The sequence below is a fragment of the Maylandia zebra genome, linkage group LG12 (assembly GCF_041146795.1).
Source record: "Maylandia zebra isolate NMK-2024a linkage group LG12, Mzebra_GT3a, whole genome shotgun sequence".
NCBI lineage: Eukaryota > Metazoa > Chordata > Actinopteri > Cichliformes > Cichlidae > Maylandia > Maylandia zebra.
The window spans coordinates 26359667-26383639 of record NC_135178.1 but is presented as its reverse complement, the minus strand read 5'-3'; the positions used below and the strand labels follow the sequence as shown (position 1 = coordinate 26383639).

General features: G+C 40.0%; 1 protein-coding gene across 1 annotated transcript in view; it reads left to right on the top strand.

Moving 5' to 3' along the window:
• fbxl17 (F-box and leucine-rich repeat protein 17) overlaps positions 1-11348 on the top strand; it is a 233582-nt gene extending 222234 nt beyond the window's left edge. The window contains exon 11 of the mRNA XM_004547163.3: positions 8955-11348. Coding sequence (XP_004547220.1) covers positions 8955-9092 — 138 coding nt within the window. The 3' untranslated portion in view covers positions 9093-11348. The remainder of the gene's footprint in view (positions 1-8954) is intronic.
• Positions 11349-23973: the final 12625 nt, after the last annotated feature.

Here is a 23973-nt window from a genome sequence, read left to right as displayed (position 1 = left end):
AGGAACTAGCAATGGCTGCCACATGGCCAAAGAAAATGGGAAGAGATGAGACAAAGAAAAGAACCCTGCAGACCTGTGCCGAATTTATTGAAAACAAAAAAGGAATAAAATAGTGGGGCCATTTTTGGGAAGAAACATTTTTGTAATATAAGAAGGACCGTGGAACATATCTTTTCTCTAAAATGCACATTCGTTTAAATTATTGTTCAATATCAACCGTCAGTGTTCTGTTTCTTTCTCAGGGTCACGTTGCTACGAACAAAACAGCGCTCTGTGGATTACGCCGTTTATTCCATTTCCCTCGCCTGATTGCTAGAACCACGAAGAGTGTGTTCTCGCCATGACGGTCTAATACGATATGCATCTTCATGTTTGTGTATCTGATTATCGATTTACAACCCCATTCTTCTTTTTCCATCTGAGAATGTGAACGGCTGCGGCATTAGTCATCTTTACGATGGATTTTACTGTGCTGCTTACCAAGAGAGGGCCCAGTGTTTGCGGTAAATGCATATTTTACGTGGTGATAGAGTGCATTTTGCATCAGCGGATTAGTCTTAAAAAAAGAGAGGGCTCGCAGGAAGAAAGCATATAAGAGCACTCCAAGAGAGAGCAAGAGGTCAGCTTGACAACTTACTGTCGCTTACATTCAGCCATCTCATGTAAAAGTAGACGAGCGGTTGTCAGTGTGCGCTTGCACATCCAACCCCACAACGTAATCTCATTTACTGCGCAGCATGTTCACATAAAAGGTGCTCTTTGTCGAACGACATATCAGACATACATCTTTTTGTTTTTCCCTCATCTCCCTCACCCTCTTGTAAACCCTGACAGCAGCGCATTTCCCATCAGGGTGAATTACACCGCACTTAGATCTAGAGGGCAGCATCTTTGAAGTTAAAATGGGGGAAAATATCATAAGTATAGGCTTTGCTCCAGATAGCTGTGGCTGCTCTCCCAGATGCTTCTCAAAGATTAGAATCATCAGTGAATAGCGATCTGCTCTATCATATGGCTCTCCTACAGATTTGGCAGCAGGTTCGACGGCGGGGTTGTACAGTACAGTGGATCAGGCCTGCATGGGCTAAAAAAAAGAAGAGAATCCCTCAAGGAGCCATATATCTAAAGCACCATTCCAGTCACTACAGGCCCCATCGTCTGATAGCATTTTTAAGTTTATGTTGCCAAGCAACAAAATATCATTAAGCGCTATATTACCCAGTCGGAGAGGAAGCAGCTGAATGGCTGGTTAGAAGAAGTCAGTGGCACAATTGTAACCAGAGGACTCCCCTCTGTACCTGCCAGTTACCTACAGCATATGGTCTGACCTTCATGTCAAACTTCAGCTTTGAGCTGCAAATACCAAGCAGGTGTGGTGATGTCATCACATCTCATTTCACATAACTCACAGCTGTGCAAAGGGCACGCAGCGTTGTTCAAGCTGAAAAGAGAAGGACTGTATTCGTGAACTCTGGGTATTTGCTGCGACAGTGTTTCTTTACAGATGGCTGTCGTTTGTAGGCAGAAAGATCTTACAGTAAGGCTCGCTGCCAGGCTACTGCAAGGGATGCTATGATGTATGAACGTCCAAGTCAGTGGATTTTTTTTGGTCCACAGCGTAGGCTCCACCCTGCAAAATAATAGAATAAATCTCAAAACCAGGACAAGGAATCGTTGCGTTATATCAACATAAAACGTATATAGTCTTTAATGTCCAAAAGAAAAAGAAACATCAGCCGTTCATCACAAAGTAAAATATTTGAATTGCAGTTATTTCATGCCCCATTGTATGTGACAGTGGGGGGGAAAAAGAAGAAGAACCCAGGTCAGGACAATAGCGAGTGTTTTCATGATTTCCATCAAAGCAATCTTGTTGAAGCTCAAACATTTAGCATTGCCACAACCAGCAATTAGGAAATGATTCAGCATTTTGATTGGGAGCCGTGTTGTGTGTGCCATGTTTGCTGAGCAAGTGGAGCTGCACTAAATTAGCATTAATGAATGTTATGGCCTCCCATCAGCGTGACAGGTCTATTCTTTAGATCTGTTTTAATTGTAATTAAGCCCTGATTAACGAGCTAGGGAATGTTTCATTCTCTTTTCAAGAATACAGCATAATATGTTATGAAGGCAATCAGGGGGTTGTCATTTTATCTGTTAATGAGGCTCAGCCATATGTCATAACAAACTTAACTTCTCTCTGTGTGTTTGGAGGCCTTGGTTAAGCTTTTCTTCTCTTGTTTTTTGTCCCTGCCATCTTTGCAGGCAAACTGCAGGTGTTTGTCTGCGAGTGGGAGGGTGTGTGTCGATCTTTTAAACCTTTGTTCCATCTCTCGACTTCTCTCTCATTTCACTGTGTCCACTTAATAAAGACAGTGAATGACCTTACATTAAAGCAAGATATATCAGTTAAAATTATAGTAAAGTCTATGCTTGTGTCTTTTGGCGCCAGCTGGAGAATTTGTTAAAAGGATCCCAGACATGACGCCTGAATAAAATTTAAAAACAGGAAAAGGAGACAGCTGTTAAACCATTATGTTTGTTTCTTCATTATTATACTTACTTTATACTTACTTGCCAGGCCTGCAGTGCTTATATATTGTGAGCATAAGCCAAGTGGCACCCTGGACGCCGCTGCTTTAAGTGGTTTGTACATGATCCCTACAAAAACATAATAATCATCATTACCACACTACAGTGATTAATATTATTTGTTTCAAGTCATATGCAGCAGCTGTGCGATGATTCTCACAGGCTGAAGAAGAGCAGGGATCTGTATGTTTGTTCTACATACAATAGACACAGAATCATCTCCAAGAGTGTTGACTTTGAGTTTGAGTCTGTCAAAATAGTGATAATAAATCCTGCTATATATAGTGCCATTGCAGATGCAGTAATGCAAGATGAAAATAGTTGGGGAATAAGTTTAATATTTACTAAAATCAATTTTAATGTATAATGTCTCTCCCTCTAGATTGGATGTACATTTCAGGATCTCTTCTGAGAAATAAAAGAGCTCAAGGTTGGATTGAAATAAATAATTCAGGCCAGGAATTTGAATCAATCTCAGGCCATTTAGGCAAACCCCATGTGTTATGTACTATTGTCACCACATTTTCTGTACACGACTAAAAGAATTCACTTTAACGATGCTATTGGATGTCTTAGCAAAAGGCAAATAATAGCGCTATCAGTAAGCTATTTGCTTTTCTATTTTTGGATCAGTTAAACTAAAAAAAGAGTGTGGGAGATGGGTTGGAGAAAATGAAAAAGAATTAATTAAGAAGAATTAAAAGTATTATTTATGGTTAATAAAGATTTTTATAAGTATTATAAAAACCAACATTTTATTTTTAAATACTATGGTTGTCTTAATTACTGCAAGAAAGATGCAAAACCCCTACAGGTGAAACTTGTCCACTATATGTATCTGAAAGTTTTCCAGACTACAAAAGCAAAACTTTGGGGCGACGAGACAAAGCTGTCTGAACCTGAGCTTTCGATGTCTGCTACGGCTATATCGGTGCACCAATCAGAATACAGTCTGATATGCAGAGCTAGACACTGACAACCAAAAGAAGTAGTTTGCAGCTCATGATCACTGAATAAGATATAGACTGAGGTCAAACTTTCAAATGAAAATATTTATATTCAAACACTGAGCAAAATGATGAAAATTCCTAAAAGACACATACGCGCTGAAACTAAACAAAAAGTACAGCAATTCAGACATGCTCAGATGATCTGCCTAGTGTTCTCTCTCCCTATCTTCTCCACCTTTCCTGTGAGTTCTCTAACATTATGTTTAGAGCAGCAGATAGACGTTGCATGCCTTGCAGAAACAGTAAGGGAGAAGGGTAAGCTGCATGTGTGCATTTGGGTAAGTCTTTGCAGTGCGTGCATAATGGATACACTGTAGCAAGAGGATTCAGGCTCTGAGAGTGGGCGACAGAGTCACGCTTGATGTGGATTCTGAAAAGTCCATCAGCTTATTTGCAGCAGGCCAAAATGACCTTTAGCTCACCAGGATGCATTCCAGGTACTGTACTTCCGATGGCCAGTCTGCCACTAAACGTGCTCAATTAGAGCTGATTTCTATACTGTGAGGCTCAAAGTAGTCCTTAGATAAAAATACTCAAGAATATTATAAAGCACATAACATTCATCTAAAGGAACTTTCATACTCACAGCAGCAGCTCCTCTGACAGCACAGTCAGTCAAAAAAGATGGAAATAGTTTAGTCTCCCAAGGATTTCACAGGAGCAATGTTTTCACAGACCAAAACATGTCAGCAATTATCTATCCTTAAATTACACGTGATAGCCTAAACCAAAGGAGGGGGAGAAAGCTTCACAACACTTTTAACCAGGAGTGTGTGTGATTGCCTCACAAGCAGTGGGACCATGTTGGTGTAGTTCACTTGTTGCTCTGAGTTCATAGTTGGACACCTGTGCAGCCTCCGAGAGACACAGCTGTCTGCTTCTTCTGACCTCTGTGTGTTTGTGCCTCTGATCACGTTAAGAGGCGGTACAAGGGGAGACTTTGGAAGCGGGCCTTAGGCAGTTTGCACATTACTCATGCTTTCTTGGGTGCTTTTCTATTGGCTGAAAAAATATGACTAATTTTTCATTGCTTTCGTCAGTTTGGGTTGGCTGATCCCACATCTGCCTATAGCTAGAACTGGCCTAGTCTCCCAAAACCATAAGTACCTACTAGTTATAGGAGCTTGTGTGAGAACCTGACATGATTAAACAAGTTTCCATCCAAATGGCAAAGCGTTTTTTGTTTTTTGTTTTTATCAATCTTTCAAAAGCTGCAAAACAAAATTCACTATAATGTGTTTTTCCAGTCACTACTTTTGTGACTGTATGACAAAGTGGGCACATCCAACCATATGTTTTCGTTAGATGCTATTAAATCGCTGCAGATGAAGAGGACAGTCTTGGATCGTGTAATTTAAAGCATTTCAGGCCAACCAAAGCAAAGTCATGAAGGACCATATCCAGGTACAAAGAGGATGGGGAGTCCTGCAACAGATGGTATGACCCCTACCAAGCCCTAATCAAAACATTGTGTATTCAGTCTGGGATTATACAAAGAAGCAACTGTATACATCACAGAAACTTAAGTAGCTACAAGTGTGCAAGTGTAACTAGGAGAGAAGGGAAAGGGTGATTTCCACCCTGATTTTTTTGTGACACATTCAAAATGTGCATAAAAACAGGTGGCCTGAAACACATCCAAAAACATACCATAAAAGGCCTTGTGAGGGTAACTTATGGCCCAGCCAGCGATTCTCGTGTAGAAAAATACTGAGATATTCAGACATCTGCAGGAACTCTTTGATTGTTATCCCCTTTCATGGCTCGATGTATACTCCACGGCAACGCTTCACTTGTTCACTTTTATCTTTCACAGTACTTGAGGATATGTGATGATTTGCGTAGCAATTGGAATATAATATCTTATAATAATGTGAATTCTTTAAAGCAATATCCTGAAACACTGTTTTATTAAAGACTCAGCTTTACTAAAGTATCCCTGATCACAACGGTGAATGAGTTGCTGGAACTTTCTCATTTCCATTTCTCGTTTCTCGTTTGTTTGCCTGCTGATGATTCAAAGTGTTTTTCCAGAATTGGAGCTCAGAGAGTTATTTAAAATTACAACATCTTCTACTGTTTGTTATTGTCTTTCCCTTCAACACTGAGTGAAAAGAGAGAGCTGAGAGTAGGCATCTTGAGCATTTAACATGAGGTCTCCCCCTCCCACTAAGAAAAAAAGAGAGATGACATTAAGAATTCCTTTTTTGACCCTGTGCTTGTTGTGATTTTATTACATTAGTCTTGTAACACTGCTTTCCTAAAAGACTCTGGGTTTTGGCATCAAGCACCTTAACTTCAGCTCGCTTGTTTGTACTTTGGCAGTCAAAGGGAAGACTAACAGGATGTTGTTGCCTTTTAGTCTTATTGGATTTACTTGTTTTATGCAGAGTTTCCATCCACCTTCTGTGAACCAGGAGACATTGGTGGTCTCCCGGCTCATTCATTCTTTTCAGCAGATTTAGAGAAATAAATTAACTCTGTCTGTCTTGCATTTGTCTTTCCATTGTTTTGTCACTATAAATTGCTGATTTCCACTGCTTAAGAAGTTTGTATTCAATGAAGAACAATAATGAATTAGACAGATATAATGACACCCAGAAGAGATCATAACCCAAGCAAGAGTCAGGGAACTGTGACGATGCAAGACTCTTGTGATACTAAACACAGACACCAACGGGCGTTTGGCCGTTAAGCTCAGGGAAACTGTGAAACTTGTTTTGTCACTGGCAACATCAGATGACTGTGTCGTCAACATGTGTGTAAGTGTTTATACATGATTTCCCCTGGAAAGTGTCATGCTCACGGGTGGGTAGGGGGGGTTGGTTCTGGGTGGGTTGCGGTTAACCCCTCAAGGTCTCTAGGGTTACTGTGCCTCTGTTCTTTGTCATATTCTCAGGCTTTCTCACTCTTGGCTCTAAGTGGCCCGACAGTGTTTGACTGGCAGAGAAGTGCTAGAGTAGCTATTAGCTCCTTGTCTTTCTTGTCCTCTGAGAACATGAGGGCCTTATTAGCCTGGTGATCTCAGCTGTCCACTGGTGCTTCACCCATAACGACAGTCTAGCTGTATGTGCATATGAGCACGCACACGGCATGCTCCTACAGAATCAGCTATCGTTCATAGTAGTTCAGTACACAATTTGTACAGGGCACTAAGAGGCCAAGCAGGGTTTCTGCTAGTCTTAATTAGGTCATTAACCATATTTTTATTTAATCAATTTAATAGTTTATTGGACCTAAAACCATATTTCTGTTAAATGTATATCCTTGTAAGCTTTTATTTTAAAGAATAAACCAACAACCTCCTGGAAATCTATTCTGAAATGGGGTAAGTGATCGCACAAATCATGGCACCTCCAACCTGGACAATAGTCAAAATTTATCATTACTGTTTATCATTTTATAGCTTAAATGTATTTATATTATACATTTATTAAGTGCTTGTAAAAAATGAATTGCTACCAAAAAAGAGTTGTATTTAACCAGAAGTTCAAGTCAGCAATTGGCTGTGTCCTAATAACCTTTACGGGAATCTTAAAGGCTTTTTTCTCTGTCCAAAGAAAGTTGTCTATGTATTCATTTTACAACAGTTTTTTTTTTTTGCTCTTTATCCTCCTGTCCATGGAGGAAATTCTATAATCCTCTCGCAAATCACTTGCTTTTAACTGAAAACAACCGGAACAAAGTCTGCTGCACTGAATCTGTAGAAGAAAACACTTGCTTATATCTCACTAGTATCAGGTTGGACCTTTATCAGAAATTTGGGGGAATATTGACATGAAGGCATCACACGGTTGCTGCAGATTTGATAACTGCACATCCAAAATTGTATCCTGGGTACACTGTAGTCAGGAATGATGGACATTGTCAACAACCTACTCGGGTAGGCTTTTCAAACAGTGTTCAGTTGGTACTAAGAGGCCCAAATTGTACCCACACATTACGCCACCGCTGCCAGCGTGAACCACTGATACAAGGCAGAATAGATCCATGCTTTCATGTTGTTTATGCCAAATTCTGACTCTACCATCTGAATATCATAGCAGACTCATCAGACCAGGCAACATTTCTCTATTCTGTTGGTCAATTTTAGCGAGCCCATGTGAATAGCAGCCTCAGTTACTCATTCTTAGCTGACTGGAGTGGCACCCGGTGTAATCTTCTGCTGCTGTAGCTCATCTGCTTTAAGGTTCCCCGTGTTGTGTGTTCAGAGATACTCTTCTGCATACTTCAGTTGTAACAAATGCTTATTTAAATTACTGTTGGCCTCCTATCAGCTTGAAGCATTCTGACCTCTGGCATCATCACGGCATTTTCAACCAGAGAGCTGCCAGTCACAGGATATTTTCTTTTTTTTAGGCTAGAAAAGAAATACTGTCTGAGGAAATGTTTGTACGTCACTTCTTCAGTAACTTCAAAATGAATCCATTTGATGTGACTTGTTTTTCCTGAAGCCTGTAAGCATATATTTTTAGACAGGAGGACTATACTTTTTTTTTTTATCCTCCATCACTGCCACTGAAAATACATTATTAAGTGATTGAATGGAAATATTGAAAGACATTAGTGCTGCAAACAAAAGCTAGTCTACATATCTACGACTTCTCCTGTTTTCTTTCATTAATAAAACTACGATCATATCATTAAGGTGGACTTAGATCCCAAGGGCTAGTGAATGCCTTTGGTAGCATTTTGAAAAGGAGAAGGAAAAAAATGACACAGTGCACATTTACATTTTGTTTATCCAAGGTTTTATAATATTGCATACTGAGTGAGACTAAAGAAGCATTTCTCTAAGGTCTTTCTGTTCCAGCCATCATAGCAGACTAAACTTCAGTAATACTACAACTAAGGATGATGTCAAGAACTGTAGCATCCATCCTACTACTGTGCAAAGCACGGGTGGGGGAACTTCAGGGCTCAAGGGCCTGTGTCCTGCAGGTTTTAGACATGTCCAGCTGATTTAAATGGCTACATAATCCCTCAACATGTCTTTAAGTTCCCCAGAGGCCTGGTAATGAACTAATCATTTGATTCAAGTGTGCTGACCCAGAGTTATATCTAAAATCTACAGGACACCGGCCCTCGAGGCCTGGAGTTCCCCACCCTTGGTGTAAAACAACTATAAACCCACCACCATCTGAATAGACAGAATTCCAATACTAAAATTTTTGCGTTGGACTTTAACTCTTTATTATTTCGGTGATGTGCTCAAACATAAACTGGCTCCTTAAACCGGAACTTTAAAAATGTAAGATTGATAGAAGCAACAGTAGTGTGTTAGAAGGTCTAAAGCTAAGACAAAACACGATCATATGTTAACAGCGCATGTCTTTGTGTTCGTATTTGCAGGTCAACGAGGAGACAGTGGAGAGGCTGGTGGTCCAGTACCCTCACATTGTGTTCAGCACAGTGATGCAGGACTGCAAGAGAACCCTGGAGAGAGCTTATCAAATGGGCTGGAGTCCCAACACATCAAACACTTCGTAGCTACTGCTGGATCACACAGACACGCTCAACAAACACACGCACACATAAGCACATAAAACACATTTGCTATACAAAGGCCCTTTTTTGTATACGCACACAAAATGCGAAGCTCAGTCATGTTTGCTTCTCATTGACTGTTCAAACATGCATGTGAACATGTAGCTACACACTCACAGACACAAAGTCTGAGTCCATTAGTTTTATTTGAAGCAAATCTCTTCAGTATGAGATTTTACAATTCAGTCAGGCGATGTAGTGATATCTGCTCTAGGCAAAGGTAAGGAGTATCACTCCTCATACCGTTTCACTTCTCTGTATCGTGGTGGGGTGATTAGAGGTAAAGTTGCGAGGCTAAAGCTTTGGTCTTGAATAAAAAGATTCAGACGACAAACATTCAGAAACCACTGGACCAGAATTATTTTAGTGAAATAACTTCAAAACAGAAAAATTAATTCACCAACCAGAACTGGTGATCCACACTGCACCTCTGTCGCCCCAGGAGGCATCATCTTACTGCCTCAGAGCAGACAACAACTGAACGGCCAGGACCTCAGACCTCACTTAAGGTTATTTGAAATTAGTTACGTTTATTTTGTCCACTTGAAACTTTTTTTTTCGTTCTTGGATGTTCAGTACAGTATTAAAAGCGCCTGCAGACTTGTACAAGTACACTTGGTGAGATTTTTGGCAAGGACAGAGCTCTTTGCAGTGATTCAGTATGCACATTGTTATCATACAAAAGGACGATTCACTCCAGAAGAAGTCAGAACTGTGGAAAATTTATGGCAAGAAGAAAGCATTGAAATGTGCATGTTTGCAGTGAGATCGTGACCTTACTGTCTCAGCAGGATATGGAGCATTTTGAAATGTGAAGATGAAATTGGCATCCGTTTTACCTGGAATCAAGTGTGCTCTATTTCCGTGCACGAAACGGAGCGTTATGTTGAGAAATTTAACAGTGCTTGAAATAGTAGTTGCCTTTACCCAAAAATGATGGGCCATATTATAAGAATATTAACCACAGTCATCATGATAATTAAGCGAAAGTGTTAAGCCTTAAGTGGTTTGCAAATGCCATCCAATTATAGAAATCATATTAGATTTTATTGGAAAAAAAAAAGACAAGTCAACACATTAAATGTTGTAACTGAGAAATGCTCATTTTGAATTGGGTATCAGTAGGGGGAGGGAAAAGTTGAGATTTGGGAAACAGAATGTAGCCCACACTTTTGGCTCATTAGTGCATAGTTTAATAGCCAAAATCCTCCGATTGTATAAGGATGCATTAGTGCACATGGTATGGTGGTTACACCCCTCTGAAGTCACTTTAAATGCTGAATATATGCAAGTTTTTCCAGCAACATGTGCCATCCCAACAAGGACTTTTCAGTGAATGGTTTGCTTATTTCAGCAAAACAATGACAAACCATTTTCTGCATATATTGCAACAGCATGGCTTCGTAGTCAGAGCGTGTCTGCTGACTGATCTGTCTGCAAGCCAGGTCTGCCAATTTGGCATGAAATTCAAAGTCGTAATATATTTTTCAATATACAGCATAATTTCTCAATTTCAACATTTGATACAATGTCTTAGTTCTATTTTAAATGTTTCACTTAGCATCTCAACTTTTTTTTGAAGTGTATGTGATTTCATATATACATATATATATATACATATATATATAAATAAATACTGTGTGGGGTTTACTTATTGGAATATTGGTTTTGAGCATATACTTGTAACATTTGCTATGTAGCAACGAGCAGTTTCTCTTTCTTAGTTGTGTAGGATGCAAAGAAAAGAAAAAACTGGCTTGGGCCTAACACCAGAGTGAGAAGAAGTTGCAAGGTGAGAATCATCGTTTTCATCCATTCTTTAGAAATTCAGCAATGTACATTTAAAAATGCAAATATTTTTCTATGGTGTGAAGCAGCTCGGGGCTCAGCCTCCAAGTCACTCTGATATGAACAATAGCTTACTGAGGTTAGAATTTAGAGTATTACTGTAAACTTTCAACAGCACATAGCGAATTCAGACAATTTAAAAACATGTTCATTTTATTCGTGTCAGGATTTGTAGACTTTAACCGACGGAGGGTTTCTCCCTCGATCTGCTTTTGTTCTATTTCTGTTCTTTTGTAATCCCCATATGCACTTCCTTCTCTGCTAGATGTTGACACACTTGATTCCTGATTTGTTAAGGCAACCGTAAATGACTGGATTTACATAAAGATGAATAAAACACTACTACTTCAAGCTTTTTTTCCCCCCCTCATTTCTTTCTGTATGTCTGGAATTGAGTCAGGTCAGGAGAGGAATATTCAGAACGCCAGTGGAACACTTTTCCGCTCATTTTACAACATCTGTTGAGCACTTAAACATTTTTTCCATCAGGATTTCCAGACCCTTTATTATATGAGTTGCATATCAACAAAAAGGGCATACTATTTATAATGCTAGAATGGTGAAATTTAACACAAACTGCATTCTGAGGTAAAATGCAAATAGGGATACCAGCATGTTTTTCTTTGGAACCTAAGGCCTTGGAATGTATGAGTATGACATACCAAAGCCTCTGTATTTTTAGAAATAAAGATGTTTTCAACCCTAAACTGTGCTTCGATCATCTCTTTTCTACTGAGCACCCGAACAAATAATAAACCTGCATTTCCACTGGGATAGACTTTCAAGTTCGGCACTTTGGACAGAATTTTTACATCTGAGACAAAGTGAGGATGCATCAGCTTGCTGCCCAGCAGGACAGCAAAGGACTCAAAGAGCTAAGAAGATGTCACTCAATATGTCCCCCTCTTATAAAGGCCTGTTTTACTGTTCAGTGTGTTTCGTGTTCAGTGATTAAACACCGGAGATGGCATCAAAAAGGATACAAAGGCTGGTTCTTCCCAGATGGATTATTTGTGTTGTCAACACAATTTGTATCAACTTGAGGCTCTGTTCACTTGATTATCAGCTAAATGACTTTTCATAATCTGAATAAACACATAGGGAGCTGTTTTATCAGGTTTTGTTTACCTTTTGTTTTTGTTATGTTGAGAAGACTGTACTGTGCAAAAGTCTTTTGATTTTTTTGTTTTTTTTGTTTGAAGTGGCCTTGAGCCTTTCTGAAGATTTTTCAAGATTGTTGTTGGCTGCTTTTTCAGTCCAGTCTTTTAGAGCATGGTTACTTTATTTGCTTAGTCACTTAACACTGACCTATCAATCATTCAAGCATAGAATAAGTCAAGGGATCAGCCAATTCTGTCTGCAGAAAACTTAAAGAACCGACTGTTTTTTGCATTTTGGTGTACTTTGTTACTTTCTTTAGTGGAATTTGCAAAATATGGCAACAGTTCTGCACCAACAAGGTGATTCCCAACGAGCTATTATCCAAACTTATGCCATATCTTGACATGATGTATAGTGCGTTGCAGGTGGTGGACAAAAGAAGTGGGATGTTTAACAAGCTATCTCCAATGTATGAACAGTATCTGAAAGTGCCTGAAGAAATGCGGGGGTGGGGAATCCAACAAAGATCTAACACAGGACGTGAGAGTTGCATTCAGTTGAGGCATCTACTGTTCACCAAAGTCTCATCAGAAATGATCTCAATGGAAGTATGGGCTGTCAAGAAGTCAGTCTTAACGAAGAGAACCTAGGAGAAAAGGCTGAGGAAATCGCACAGGAAAAGGACTGAAAGTCAGTGGCAAAAGCATCTGAGAGACAGATGCTTTCCAGTGATCCCGAACACAGTGCCAGTGCAGTAAAAGCATACCTGGACAGAAAAATACACAATGAAACACTATCAGTCATAGATTGGCCTCCTTAGAGTCTTGACCTCAACATTTTTAAAGCAGTGTGGGATCATCTTGACAGCCAACATCCAAAGAACTTTGAATGTCCTACGAGAAATCTGGAGAACTATTCCTAAACACTACTTTAAAAAATTACTTAAACGTTTGCCCAGGAGAGGTGAGACTGTGTTGAAGAATGGTGGAAAATGTTTAAGCACATTAGAAATGTACAAACTCTGTGTTTTGCCTTTTTACTGCATTTCCATTGTTTCAATGAATTGCTCCGTCTATTTACCATTTTCCTAGCAACATTTACAAAATGAGGAGCAGCTCAAGACTTTTGCACAGTAGTGTACATAAAGAATACATACAACACATTTCTTGTTGTATAATTGAAAATATAATTTTGAAATATTGAGAATTAAGGGTCTAACAATTAGTACTAACTTCATAAATTGTTAATTTTTGTTTTAAACTGCTCATCGGTTCTATCAACTTTTCAAAAGGCCAGTTACTGAATACTATTTGTCAGAAGGAATAACAGTTGTGATATCAGATCTTTACATTATATTAGTTGAGACTATATTTGAGCAGAACACAGGTAAAGAGAAATAAACCAAATACTGCCAGTTCTGGCTAAAACCTTAATGAAAAAGCTCCAGTGTTGCATCCCTACTTCAATAACTAGTCCAGACAAGCAGAGACATTAATAGTTTTGCTTGGGCTTCTCCTCATCTGTTGCAAGCCTCCTGTTTTTAGAAGGACAAGTTGTTTAAAAAAAAAAAAAATTCTGTTACAAATGAGCTGATCTCCTTGCACTCCACTCCCATTTCTCTCATGGGTAAATTGCTGAATTTTACTGCTGCCAATTAGAGCCTTTGCAAATGTGAATGTATGCCATTGATTCTCTTGCTGATTGAGGTGGATTCCATCAGCGGCTAGCTCTCCTTGGACTTTTGCAATATTCATCAAGGTGGAAGGACGCATTCAGCTGGAACTTAGATGAGAGACTGCCCTCCTGGAAAGGAAAAGGGGGTGCAGGGCATGACAGAATAGCTATATGGAGCCATAATTAAACTTGGTAAATATTCATGTGATCATTACATTTTTAATGAGGTGCTGATAAGAATTGACGCTGACCATACAGGACATTTGTCATGTCGGACCTGCAAAGACGTTAGTCTAGTCTTCCCAAGAAATTTGTATTTTTTCAAGACCTAATCATGGCTGACATTGACGGATGTCCTCAAGTGAAAAGGGCCAAAGCTTGTTTGAACTTCCTCACAAGGATTGATGCAGTGCATCTAGTAATGATGAAGGCTGTGTTTCAGCAGTGCACCTTCCTTAGGTATTGCTGTGCTGCAGGAGCTAAGTATGCCAGAACCTGTTAGTATTTCTTCAGGAAGAAACCTTGATAGTTGTGGTTGAATAATAGATGTATTAACTTTCTGATCTTGCCCGTGGTGCCCCCAGCAATGAGGGCTGACGTTTTTTATTTTTAGTCATTTGATATAATTTAAGACCTGTCACTTTGCTGTTAATATCACTTCATGTCACACAAAGGTTTATCTTCTCAGCTTTCTTGAACTAGCCATATCTTGTCTGCAACAAAAGCTCGGCTGATCATGTTTGCCAGAGATACCTTCCTTGTCGTTAAAGGGTTTCCTTTTACTCACTTTCTCCCCTTACAGACTGTCCAACTGTGGAGGGTCTAGTCTGCTAAAGCTCTCCTTCATCCTTTTCACTCTACATGGTATCAGCTTTATTCTGGCACCTCCCCAGCATTTACTCAGCTTCACCCTTACCCTCTTAAAGCCCAGATACTTCCTTTCTCCTGGAAATTATGTCAGTCATTTGTGTGCATCAGTCCTGGGGTAACTCCTTCGGTTTTTTAACATCACATCAGAGAAACAAATTCCTGCCCACTATATAGCGTTTTTAGTCTCCTCCCAGGGGAAAACAGAGGTATTTCACTTGCTTACCTACCTGCCTATTGACTCGTGTTGGTTCTTCTGTTAAGAAGAAAGAGCATGGCGTTAAAGAGTGAAGATGTTAATGGGTTGACTTTGTAACTGACACTGCCCTTGAGCTGAAGAATGAGCTAAATGTTGGCATTCATGACTCCAGAGGAGCCTGTGAAGCTCAAGCCCAAAGGAGACCCACACGGAAGACAGCTTTTAAATTACACTGGCTCGTTCACTTGTTTAGATCACCAAAGTCTTCAGTTTGCCACAGGACAAATTTTCTTCCCAGTCCCTGCATCTGGAAGTTGAACTTGAACATGACAGACGTCAGCAGTCCTCAGCTTTAAATACGGAGATTTACGATTACAGATTTCCACATTATGGTTTTCCTCTCACCAGGGGCTATAACGAAACTAGCTTTCCTGTCCAAGCTTATGAAGATAAAAAGAAATTAGATTTGTTAATCCACTAAATTTTGACATCCTCCCAATAGACTCATTCCTGCTGCCTGGGGGAAATATCAACCTACGAGAACCCCAAAATACGTGAGAGGTGCAAAGTATGTGTGTCGGCATGGATAATGAAGTCGGTGTGATTTCCTCCTTTGCAGGCTCCATGTAGATGTTGTCTCCCTGTCTTTTGAAGCTTGAGTTAATTGCAGTGTTTAGGCAGAGCTCAGTCTAGCTTCTAAACGGCAAAGGTTAATTAGTAACAGAAGGATCTCCACACAAGATATGTTGACATTTACATTTCCTTGCTGGCTAAAACGAGAAAGAACTCATTTGGTGGCATTGGGATGGGACAGTGGAGAAAAATGATTTCCTCTACAAACATCCTCATTTCTATGCAAGCCCTGGTGTTGATATGCAGATTTGGCAGTTGGATGACATTTAAAAGTAGTTAATTGTGCAAATCTTTGTTTTAGACTGGAAAGGTCGTGGATAGTGAGAGTCTTTCATCATGAACTAACCCCACTTCCCTCCCCCGGCACAGCTACAGAGAATGGAGGGGAGGTTTGTTGGTTTCTCTGCTGACCGCCTTATAGTCGCCCATCACTTTTCAAGGTGGTTCATGAATATTTATCTGCACAAACTGTTTGGAAAATTAAAATTAATCTCCACTCCGACGGGAGATAACTCAGCTATCTGTTTTGTACTCATCCCCTTTCAAGATGAGAATGCTTCACTGTTTGCTTTCTCATATTCCTAAATGTCTGGATATCAAATTAAGTGTGTTTCTTCTTGATGAGGGACAATTTTGTTTTATTGCAATGTGTTTTTCTTCTTATTACAGCACAACTTAACAATTTAGTTCAAGTCTATAAGATATGTTGGTTTCATCGGCTGCGATCGCTTAGCTATTGCAATTTTGTCCGTAAGCTTGCACAGGAAGAGCAATCCTTTTCTCTGGAAGCAATATGATAATGGTAAATAGATTTATTGCGTGTAATATTTTGTCCATATTTTGGATATTACCATCTAACGGGCAACACTGTTGGAGAAGCACAATGAATTGAAGATACAGCAGGTGCACAGATTGGAAATTTTACACCTGGTTTCACCTGAATAGCACAAATGGATACATAATTGCTCCATTTCATCACTTCCCTTTGCTGGGTGACATTAAAGGGAGCTCTTTGAGAGAACCGAATAAGGATGAATTTATCCAACTGGGGACTTGAGCAAAGCTTAAATCTAATCATGCATATTTCTATTTGTCTTTCAGGTAAAAAAAAAAAAAGACTTTCTTCGACTAACTTCCTCTCATCCTTTAGCTATGATTAGGGTTGTGCATCGTATGTGGCGGTCTTATTTACCTGCTGAAAAAACTCGATGCCCATTTAATAAGTTCCCGATTTACCAACCACATTTTTTGTTTTCTCCTTCAAGCACGATCTCATATCCTCCCTCGGGCGGCTTTTGTCAATTAAAACAGTCCGGTCCTGTACTGAGGCTACAGATGGGCGGCATCAGATTCGACCAGATTCTGGGTCTCCCAGCCAACTGCTCTGACATGTCAGACATGCTGGTATGCCTTGTCACTCCCCACTCCTCAACTGTAACAAAGGTTGCGCTGACTCTCCTCTTGAGCACAGGCCCAAGTGGCTTGCAGAGATGTGAAGCGTGAAGGAGCCCCAGTCTCAAGGCCAAGAGCGTACCTCCGGACCTCCTTTCAAAGTGGCCCCCACCTTTCCCTCTTCCTCCTCCTGAAACTCAGTGTCCATTTAATCCTTCTTCAATTCCATCTCTCACCACTCAAGCCCTCTAATCAACACCCCCTCTGCTCCCTCCAGATCAGTCTAACACACATTCCCCTCTGCATTTTCTTCCCCCTCATTTTCCATCTCCAAACCTCACACACTCATGCTTGCTACTCGCCACCTTTTGGCCCCTCACCACCCCGACCGTTCATTCCCTCCACCCACTTCAGTTGCTTTCAAGGGGTGTGTATTTCACGCCCTAGTGGCTGGACAGGCACAGGGTGATTTCCCAAGGTGGGGTCCGAAGGTTGGGCAGGAGCCAGTGGTGTGGAGTGATGTCAGAGCAGCCTAAGATTTGTATGCCTGTGTATGTGCAATGTCACTACATATATATGTGGGAGTATATAGTTTAAACTCCCTTCAAAAGGCCAGCTGTGCAAATGTTGCTCTAAATGAGAGAGGTGTTGAATTAACAAGCCATGCGAGGCACCCTATTCTCCTGGATTGCTCCATACACTGACCTGGCAATAATGAGGCAGAGACACATTACAATAGTTCTTTATGGGTTATGTTCTGAACATTACTAGACCAAAGGGGCTAATGTGCTGGTGTGCGGAAAACCAGATGAAATGACAGTGCAGCGAGCCAGCTGAGCGTAATGAGAATATTGTGTTTTGAATAAACCAAAATGGGGTGAATTTGCACAGGATGTGGGCCAAGGCAGCGTTCCCCGCTGTGCTCTTTAGACAGTGTTCGGGGATCTTTTTCAAACCAGCATGACAGTGCTTCCTCTGCTGTGGCTAGGCTCTAAAAATCAGACTTTTTTTATTTATTTACCTTTATTTACTCAGGCTAGACTGACCAAGCATGCTGCGTTCCTTTTCAGAAATGCCCTGCTTCACCCACATTCATTTACTCGCATTTACACCTCTGGGAGCCAAGGTTTCCCCACTGTTGCTCTCTGAGCATTTCTACTTGACTAGCCGGGTGTTAATTGCCTTGCGCAGAGTCACTTCCATGAAAGTTACTTGGGAATTTGCTGGCTTGGGCTTTTGCTTAGCCTTCATGTTCCCAGTTCAGGGATTTGAAGAAACAGCCCTGCACTTTTTGAGCTATGGTTGGTGAGAAACTATGCGTAGAAAAACTTTCTAGGGCTTTTTGTAGCATCTGAATGGCCAGCTCACCAGGAAGCTCATCATAACGGGCTCCATTAGATTTTATTTTACTGACCTAATGTCAGAGTAATTAGCGAAATGTCTCCATGTCAACTCTCATCTACGTGACGGCCAAGCATGTTTCTGGACCTGCTTTTTTTTTTTTTTTTCGTTGCTCTTTGTTTTGATGCAGTTCATTTACAGCCAAAATGAGGGAGGATTCCTATCTAAAAACTAAACAAGTTAAACAATACACTGGCACCAGCACCAATGCCAGACTGTGAGTGAATATGTGTAAGTATGGGTGTGTGCACCAGTGTTTGTGTCTGCGCGTGGGCATACGTGACCATATGCCTTTCCAGCTTCTACAATTGTAACACATTGAACAACACATAAAGTAGCTACATAGGAGAAAAAGTATTTTGTTAAAACGCTGTTTTCTTCTTAATAAAAGATTCCAATGTTTGTGCTTAGGGATAGATAAAAGAACAAAACAGGAAGGGCAAACTTAGGATTGTTTTTCCATTTGTTTTGTTCACCATCATTAATAAATATATATATATATATATATATATATATATATATATATATATATATATATATATATATATACATATATATATACATATATATAGATAGATATATTTTAAAGACTGCAGGAATCTGCTAAGTTGCGGCTACTGCCTAAAAATTTCATAAAAAAGCATCTGCACTAATGTGAAACCTGATTCCAGTTTATTAAGTGACAGTACTGCAAAGAATAAATAAAGAGTTTTTAATTATATTGCTTTTTGTGATAAGACAGTAATCAGAAAACATAACTACTGGCTGCAATTAAAAAGAAAAAAAAATCAGTGTTTTTTTTATCAAGTAAAAAGCTTAAGCTCAATATGTAACTTACTTTTTAACAAAACCAACAGCATTTTGTTTTTTTAATAAAACAGCTTTCACAACTTAATACTTGAATTACCTTCAAATTTGTGCTTTTGTATAGATATTTAACTGAATCTGTGGAGAAAGAAAAGTGTTTTGTTTTCTCTGCCTAAACCAAAAATGATAATAAATGTGTAAAAAGAGTAATAAAATCATAAATCAGCAAAATGTCAGCCTCTTCCTCAGTCAGCGCAGATAAGATATGTCACTTTTGCTTCCAGACAAGATAATGAAGAAATAAGAGCTGAGGCAACAGTCATTGAAATATCTCCACTATCTGATTGGCCTGAAGACTTTGTTTGGAAGCCAAGTTAATGTTTCCTGGGATTGTTTGTTCTACGCTTTCTAGATGAACAATAACAGATTGTTTCTATAAAAGAGGATGAGTGTGTCGTAACGTTGTTCACCGCGTCCTTTGTTCCACTTTGGATCCTTTCACGATCTTTCATCTTTTTCTGGCTTGTCCCTCTGAGTCTGTAGCGTTAGTATTTGGCTATACTTTCTCCCCTAGCCTCTACATCAAAGTGAGGGCAGGATGGCGGCTTGTCTGAATGGGAAGAGATTTGCAGTTCTCTTGAGGAGCTCAGCTGACTGAATCTAGCCTCCCTCTGCCAGACAAAGATGAGGAATGAAGAAACCAATATGTGTAATCTTCCTATCCTATCATTGGATTAGGAAAAAAACACCATTAATAACCTTTCCAGCTAAATATTAAAAACCAAAAAATGAAATATTTCCCTGATTTTGTAGTTGTGCATTGGTGGCCAATTGTAACTTTTAAATAACTTGTCTTATTTTCAGATTATTGCTTTTAAAAGATCATTTTTGCATCAACACAATAAACACACACCCTTTGGCTTTATCTTGGCCATATTCAATAGGACTCTGACTGTAATGACTTAGCAGCATCTCCTATACATCCTACACCCACCAACACGCTAGCCCATTTTGTTGACCAACTAGCTTTAGCCAAACTTTAAGCTAGTTGCTGTGTTTTTGAAGCTGTGGCACTTCTGCTTCTACTTCTTCACTACCAGCGTTGCGGAGTTATACGTGGCTTGCAGGTGTTAACACTTATTACCGTTTATTATCACCCTGGCACAAAATAATGTGATTAGTTCCACATTGTAAAGGACGTCATTTCTACCATCAGACTAGCTGACCTGAAAGACACAATCACAGGGTTGGATACGTTCCACTAGTGCACAGCTTATGTGCCAAAGAGGCAGATGGAAACACTGGAGAAGTGTCAAGGCTTTTCTTTGTTTTTCATTTTATCACAAGCAAATATTAAAATCTGGTAAGATCTTAAACAGTAAGTGATTGCTTGTTTGAAAACGTGACTAAATAACTTATGACATGCAAATTTACTTATTACTGGAAACAAGGGATGTACATTTAAGTTTTCTGCATTTGTGTACATGCATGTGTCTGCATGGGAATGGGAAAGGAAAGATGTCTGAATAAAATGTAAGCAGATGTTAACGAGAGATGACAGAGAAGCCATACTTTTCACGCAGCGTCTGCATGAATACAGGATACAAAAATTAATTAATGGTGACCATTCTTGGGCAACTCTTACTCACCATGAGCAGGAGTCACATCTGCCCATTTCAGCCGCACCCAGCACGTCCACCATGAGAACAGACTGTTCACTTTCCATCCGAAATATTATCCAGACCATAGAACTTACAAGACAAATGATATTATTTGTTTAATTTGTTAGTTGTCATAATGTTCTAGATTAATTGGTACCATACAGCAAAACATTGATGACACTAGTCTAAGATAATTGCTCTAAGATACTGTGAAATAAATTGCTGCACTAATTGTAAGTTGGTAGCTGCTCTGCAGAAACACCCCCTCCCCATCTTCAAATACTTTTAATTCTCCATAAGCTTCCCCAAATGACAACATGTTGTGCTAAGAAAACAAAATTAACCCAACGCACGAGTATTAAAAAGTAATTAAAGTCATAACACAGAGAGCCAGGTCTGCACAATGGGATATTTTTAAATAAAGACAACATTCATTTCTTCTCTTTTCTTATCACCAGCTATTTCTGCATTTGATTAGTGATGCTGCACAAAGTTGAATAGCAATTCAGCATGAAATAATGACTTTGGAATTATATCTACTGAGCTGTATGGAGCAACAACTGTACTAGACTCTAAACCTTAAAATCAAAACAATGAATGTTGATTGTGCACATCAGTCCTTTCTCCATCATTGATCAGGATCCTTTTTTAATAGGATGTCCACATTGACTGGCTGCAGATGGAGGGTTAATAAGGTGGATTAATTGCTATTAATAGTTGAACAATGTGCCCTCAGCACACGCTTAACTGTTATGCTGGGCTCAGAACAGGAGTTTTAACTCTAACTGATATTAAAATCCAGTAAATAAGGTCAAACTTTCCTCTCAGATTTCAAACATACGCACAGTAGATTTGATAATAAGCTTGCAACAGACACTACATGATGTTAATAAGACTGCTGTGCCAGAGGGAGAAATACACCATCTCTCCTGTATTTATGGGAATGCAAATTGTTTGCCTTTGCTTAGCAATACCGTCTCCTCTTTGTGACTTGTTTAGACAATCATGTTATTGCGGTGTATAAAAAAAGACTTTTCTTCAACTCAACTCTTCAGCACACTTGTGCAGTAGCTTGCTGTCTCACAGTCAGCTCCTTTCATTTACTGCACCTCTCTTTCTTTGACTTGCACTGTGTCTCAGTTTGGATAATCCTGTACACTTCCATGCAGTACAGTGTGTACTCTGTACTTCATACTACTAGCATAGTCTGACAGTGACAACGGGAAATTGAGTAGTTGTGCACCCAAGACTGATAAGTGTGCAGCTAGCTGCAACATTTTGCAGCAGACTTTGAGGCACGTATGTCAAATCCCTGACAAGAATAGTAACGCTATCATTTATATTAAAGACAATTTACTGCACATTAACCTCAAACACAATAACATTTAACCTACAAGCTAAAATGTGTTGTTTTTGAATGCAAAACCTGATTACTTACAGTGCAGTCGATGTCTATAGCCGGTTTAATTTTGGAGTAAGGCTATTTGATTAACAGCAGTGAGTAAGAAGACAATGCTGTTCCCTCACATTACCAGATAATCTGTCCTGATCATGGGCACAAACCAGTAACCCAGACCTATTTTCTTCTCCAGATGCAAGTCTGAGCCTATAGTAAATCATGTAAATTTTGCTTGTCCTCCAGACAATCAAAGCCTGCCTTAAAGAATCTTTTGGTCTCAAGATTAATTGCTGTATTCTCTAGCACTGCCTGACCAGTGAACATGCAAACCAGCTAAAGCGACAGACTCATACACCTTGTGGAAGGACTCCATTTATCAGCCTGCCAGTTCAATAACATCAATAGCCCGATGGCCAGTGGTTAATCCAGCTACTTAGAGGTCTGCAGAGCTGCACCTCTTCTCTGATCACAGCAGAGGTGTCCAATTCTCAGCCACCCTGCTGCATTTACTCACTTGATTCTAATCACAGTCTCTTTATTTTTACCCAGACACTTGAATACACCCGATGGTGCTGACCAAGAGAAATAATTAGGCTTTAAACAATAAGACTGTCTTAAAAGTGGTGAATCCAGCATCATACAAGTATCCCCCTCTTTAGTAGTGCAGTTATAACACATAAGAGCAGAGAAGAAGCAAGGGAAAGCATCTGGATTTCGATTTCTGTGTCTGTCTGAGATTTTTTCTCCCCCCCCCCCTCTCTCATCTCAGGGGCTGCTCCGCAATCTGTTATTCTGGTCCTTTCTGGTTGTCTGTCTCTCTGTATTACTCCCTGCAGACCTCCCCCTACTCTGATCTGAGATCAGCAAGCTTTAACACCGAGGATTGTCCCAAGTGTGTTTCTCTCAGTAGGTCTCTGTGTGGAGGAGGATTTTCTTACACAAGATCTGCGCCCTTAAATGCGTCTGTCAGTTCTTCTTGATTCTATTGATTTTCCTGAGTCTGAAGGTTTAAGGCTGCTTATTTGAAAGTTCCTCTTCTCTCTGTGTTTAAAAGGAGGTGGAAAAGCATTCTGTTTTATCCTTGCCTGCCTAATTCACAAACATGAGAAGTGAAACTCATGTGCACGTGTTTGAAAGACATGGGGTTGTAGCCTTGGCTTGGCCTCATCTTTCTACTGTACCTCCAGCCCTCGTCCCTCCCTGCCACGAACTGTCTCTCACGAGTTCTAACCTTTCACCAGCTGACCCAAACCCTCATCACCCTTCTCCCCTCCTAACCCTGCATCAGATCCGTGAGGTAAAAAACACAACGACCAGCCCGACCTCTGCTACACAAACCTCAGAGGAGGACACAGCTCTCTGTCCGATATGACAGGAATTTCTTTTTCTCTCTTTTCCTTCTCTTTACAAGCCAGAGTGATGTAGAGAGAAGTGTATTGACTTTGAAGGTTGGCTACAGAAACATCACAGGCTTTGTGCTTAAAGCTGTCCGAGGTAAAAGGCAGATCAATACTTTTCATATTCCACCGCGGTGGAGTGCTATCGACCAGGGCCTTCACATAGCTATGCTGCAACCAGCGTGTGTTGTTCCAAAACATGCTATTTTAATCAGAGAAAGACACTTTATGTGTCTGACAAGTCTCCTCTCAATGCCATCCACCACACTTCGTCTTCCTCCAGCTCTTCTTTCCTTCCCCATTCTTTCCTCTCCTCTCATTTTTTCAGCAAAAGGTGGATCCATCCACAGAACAAGAGTCTAAAGAGGAGCTGTCAGAAAGTGACACAGAGAGATAGAGACATCCGTCGGAGTGGATGTGTCGTTACAAGACAGGGTGACACTTA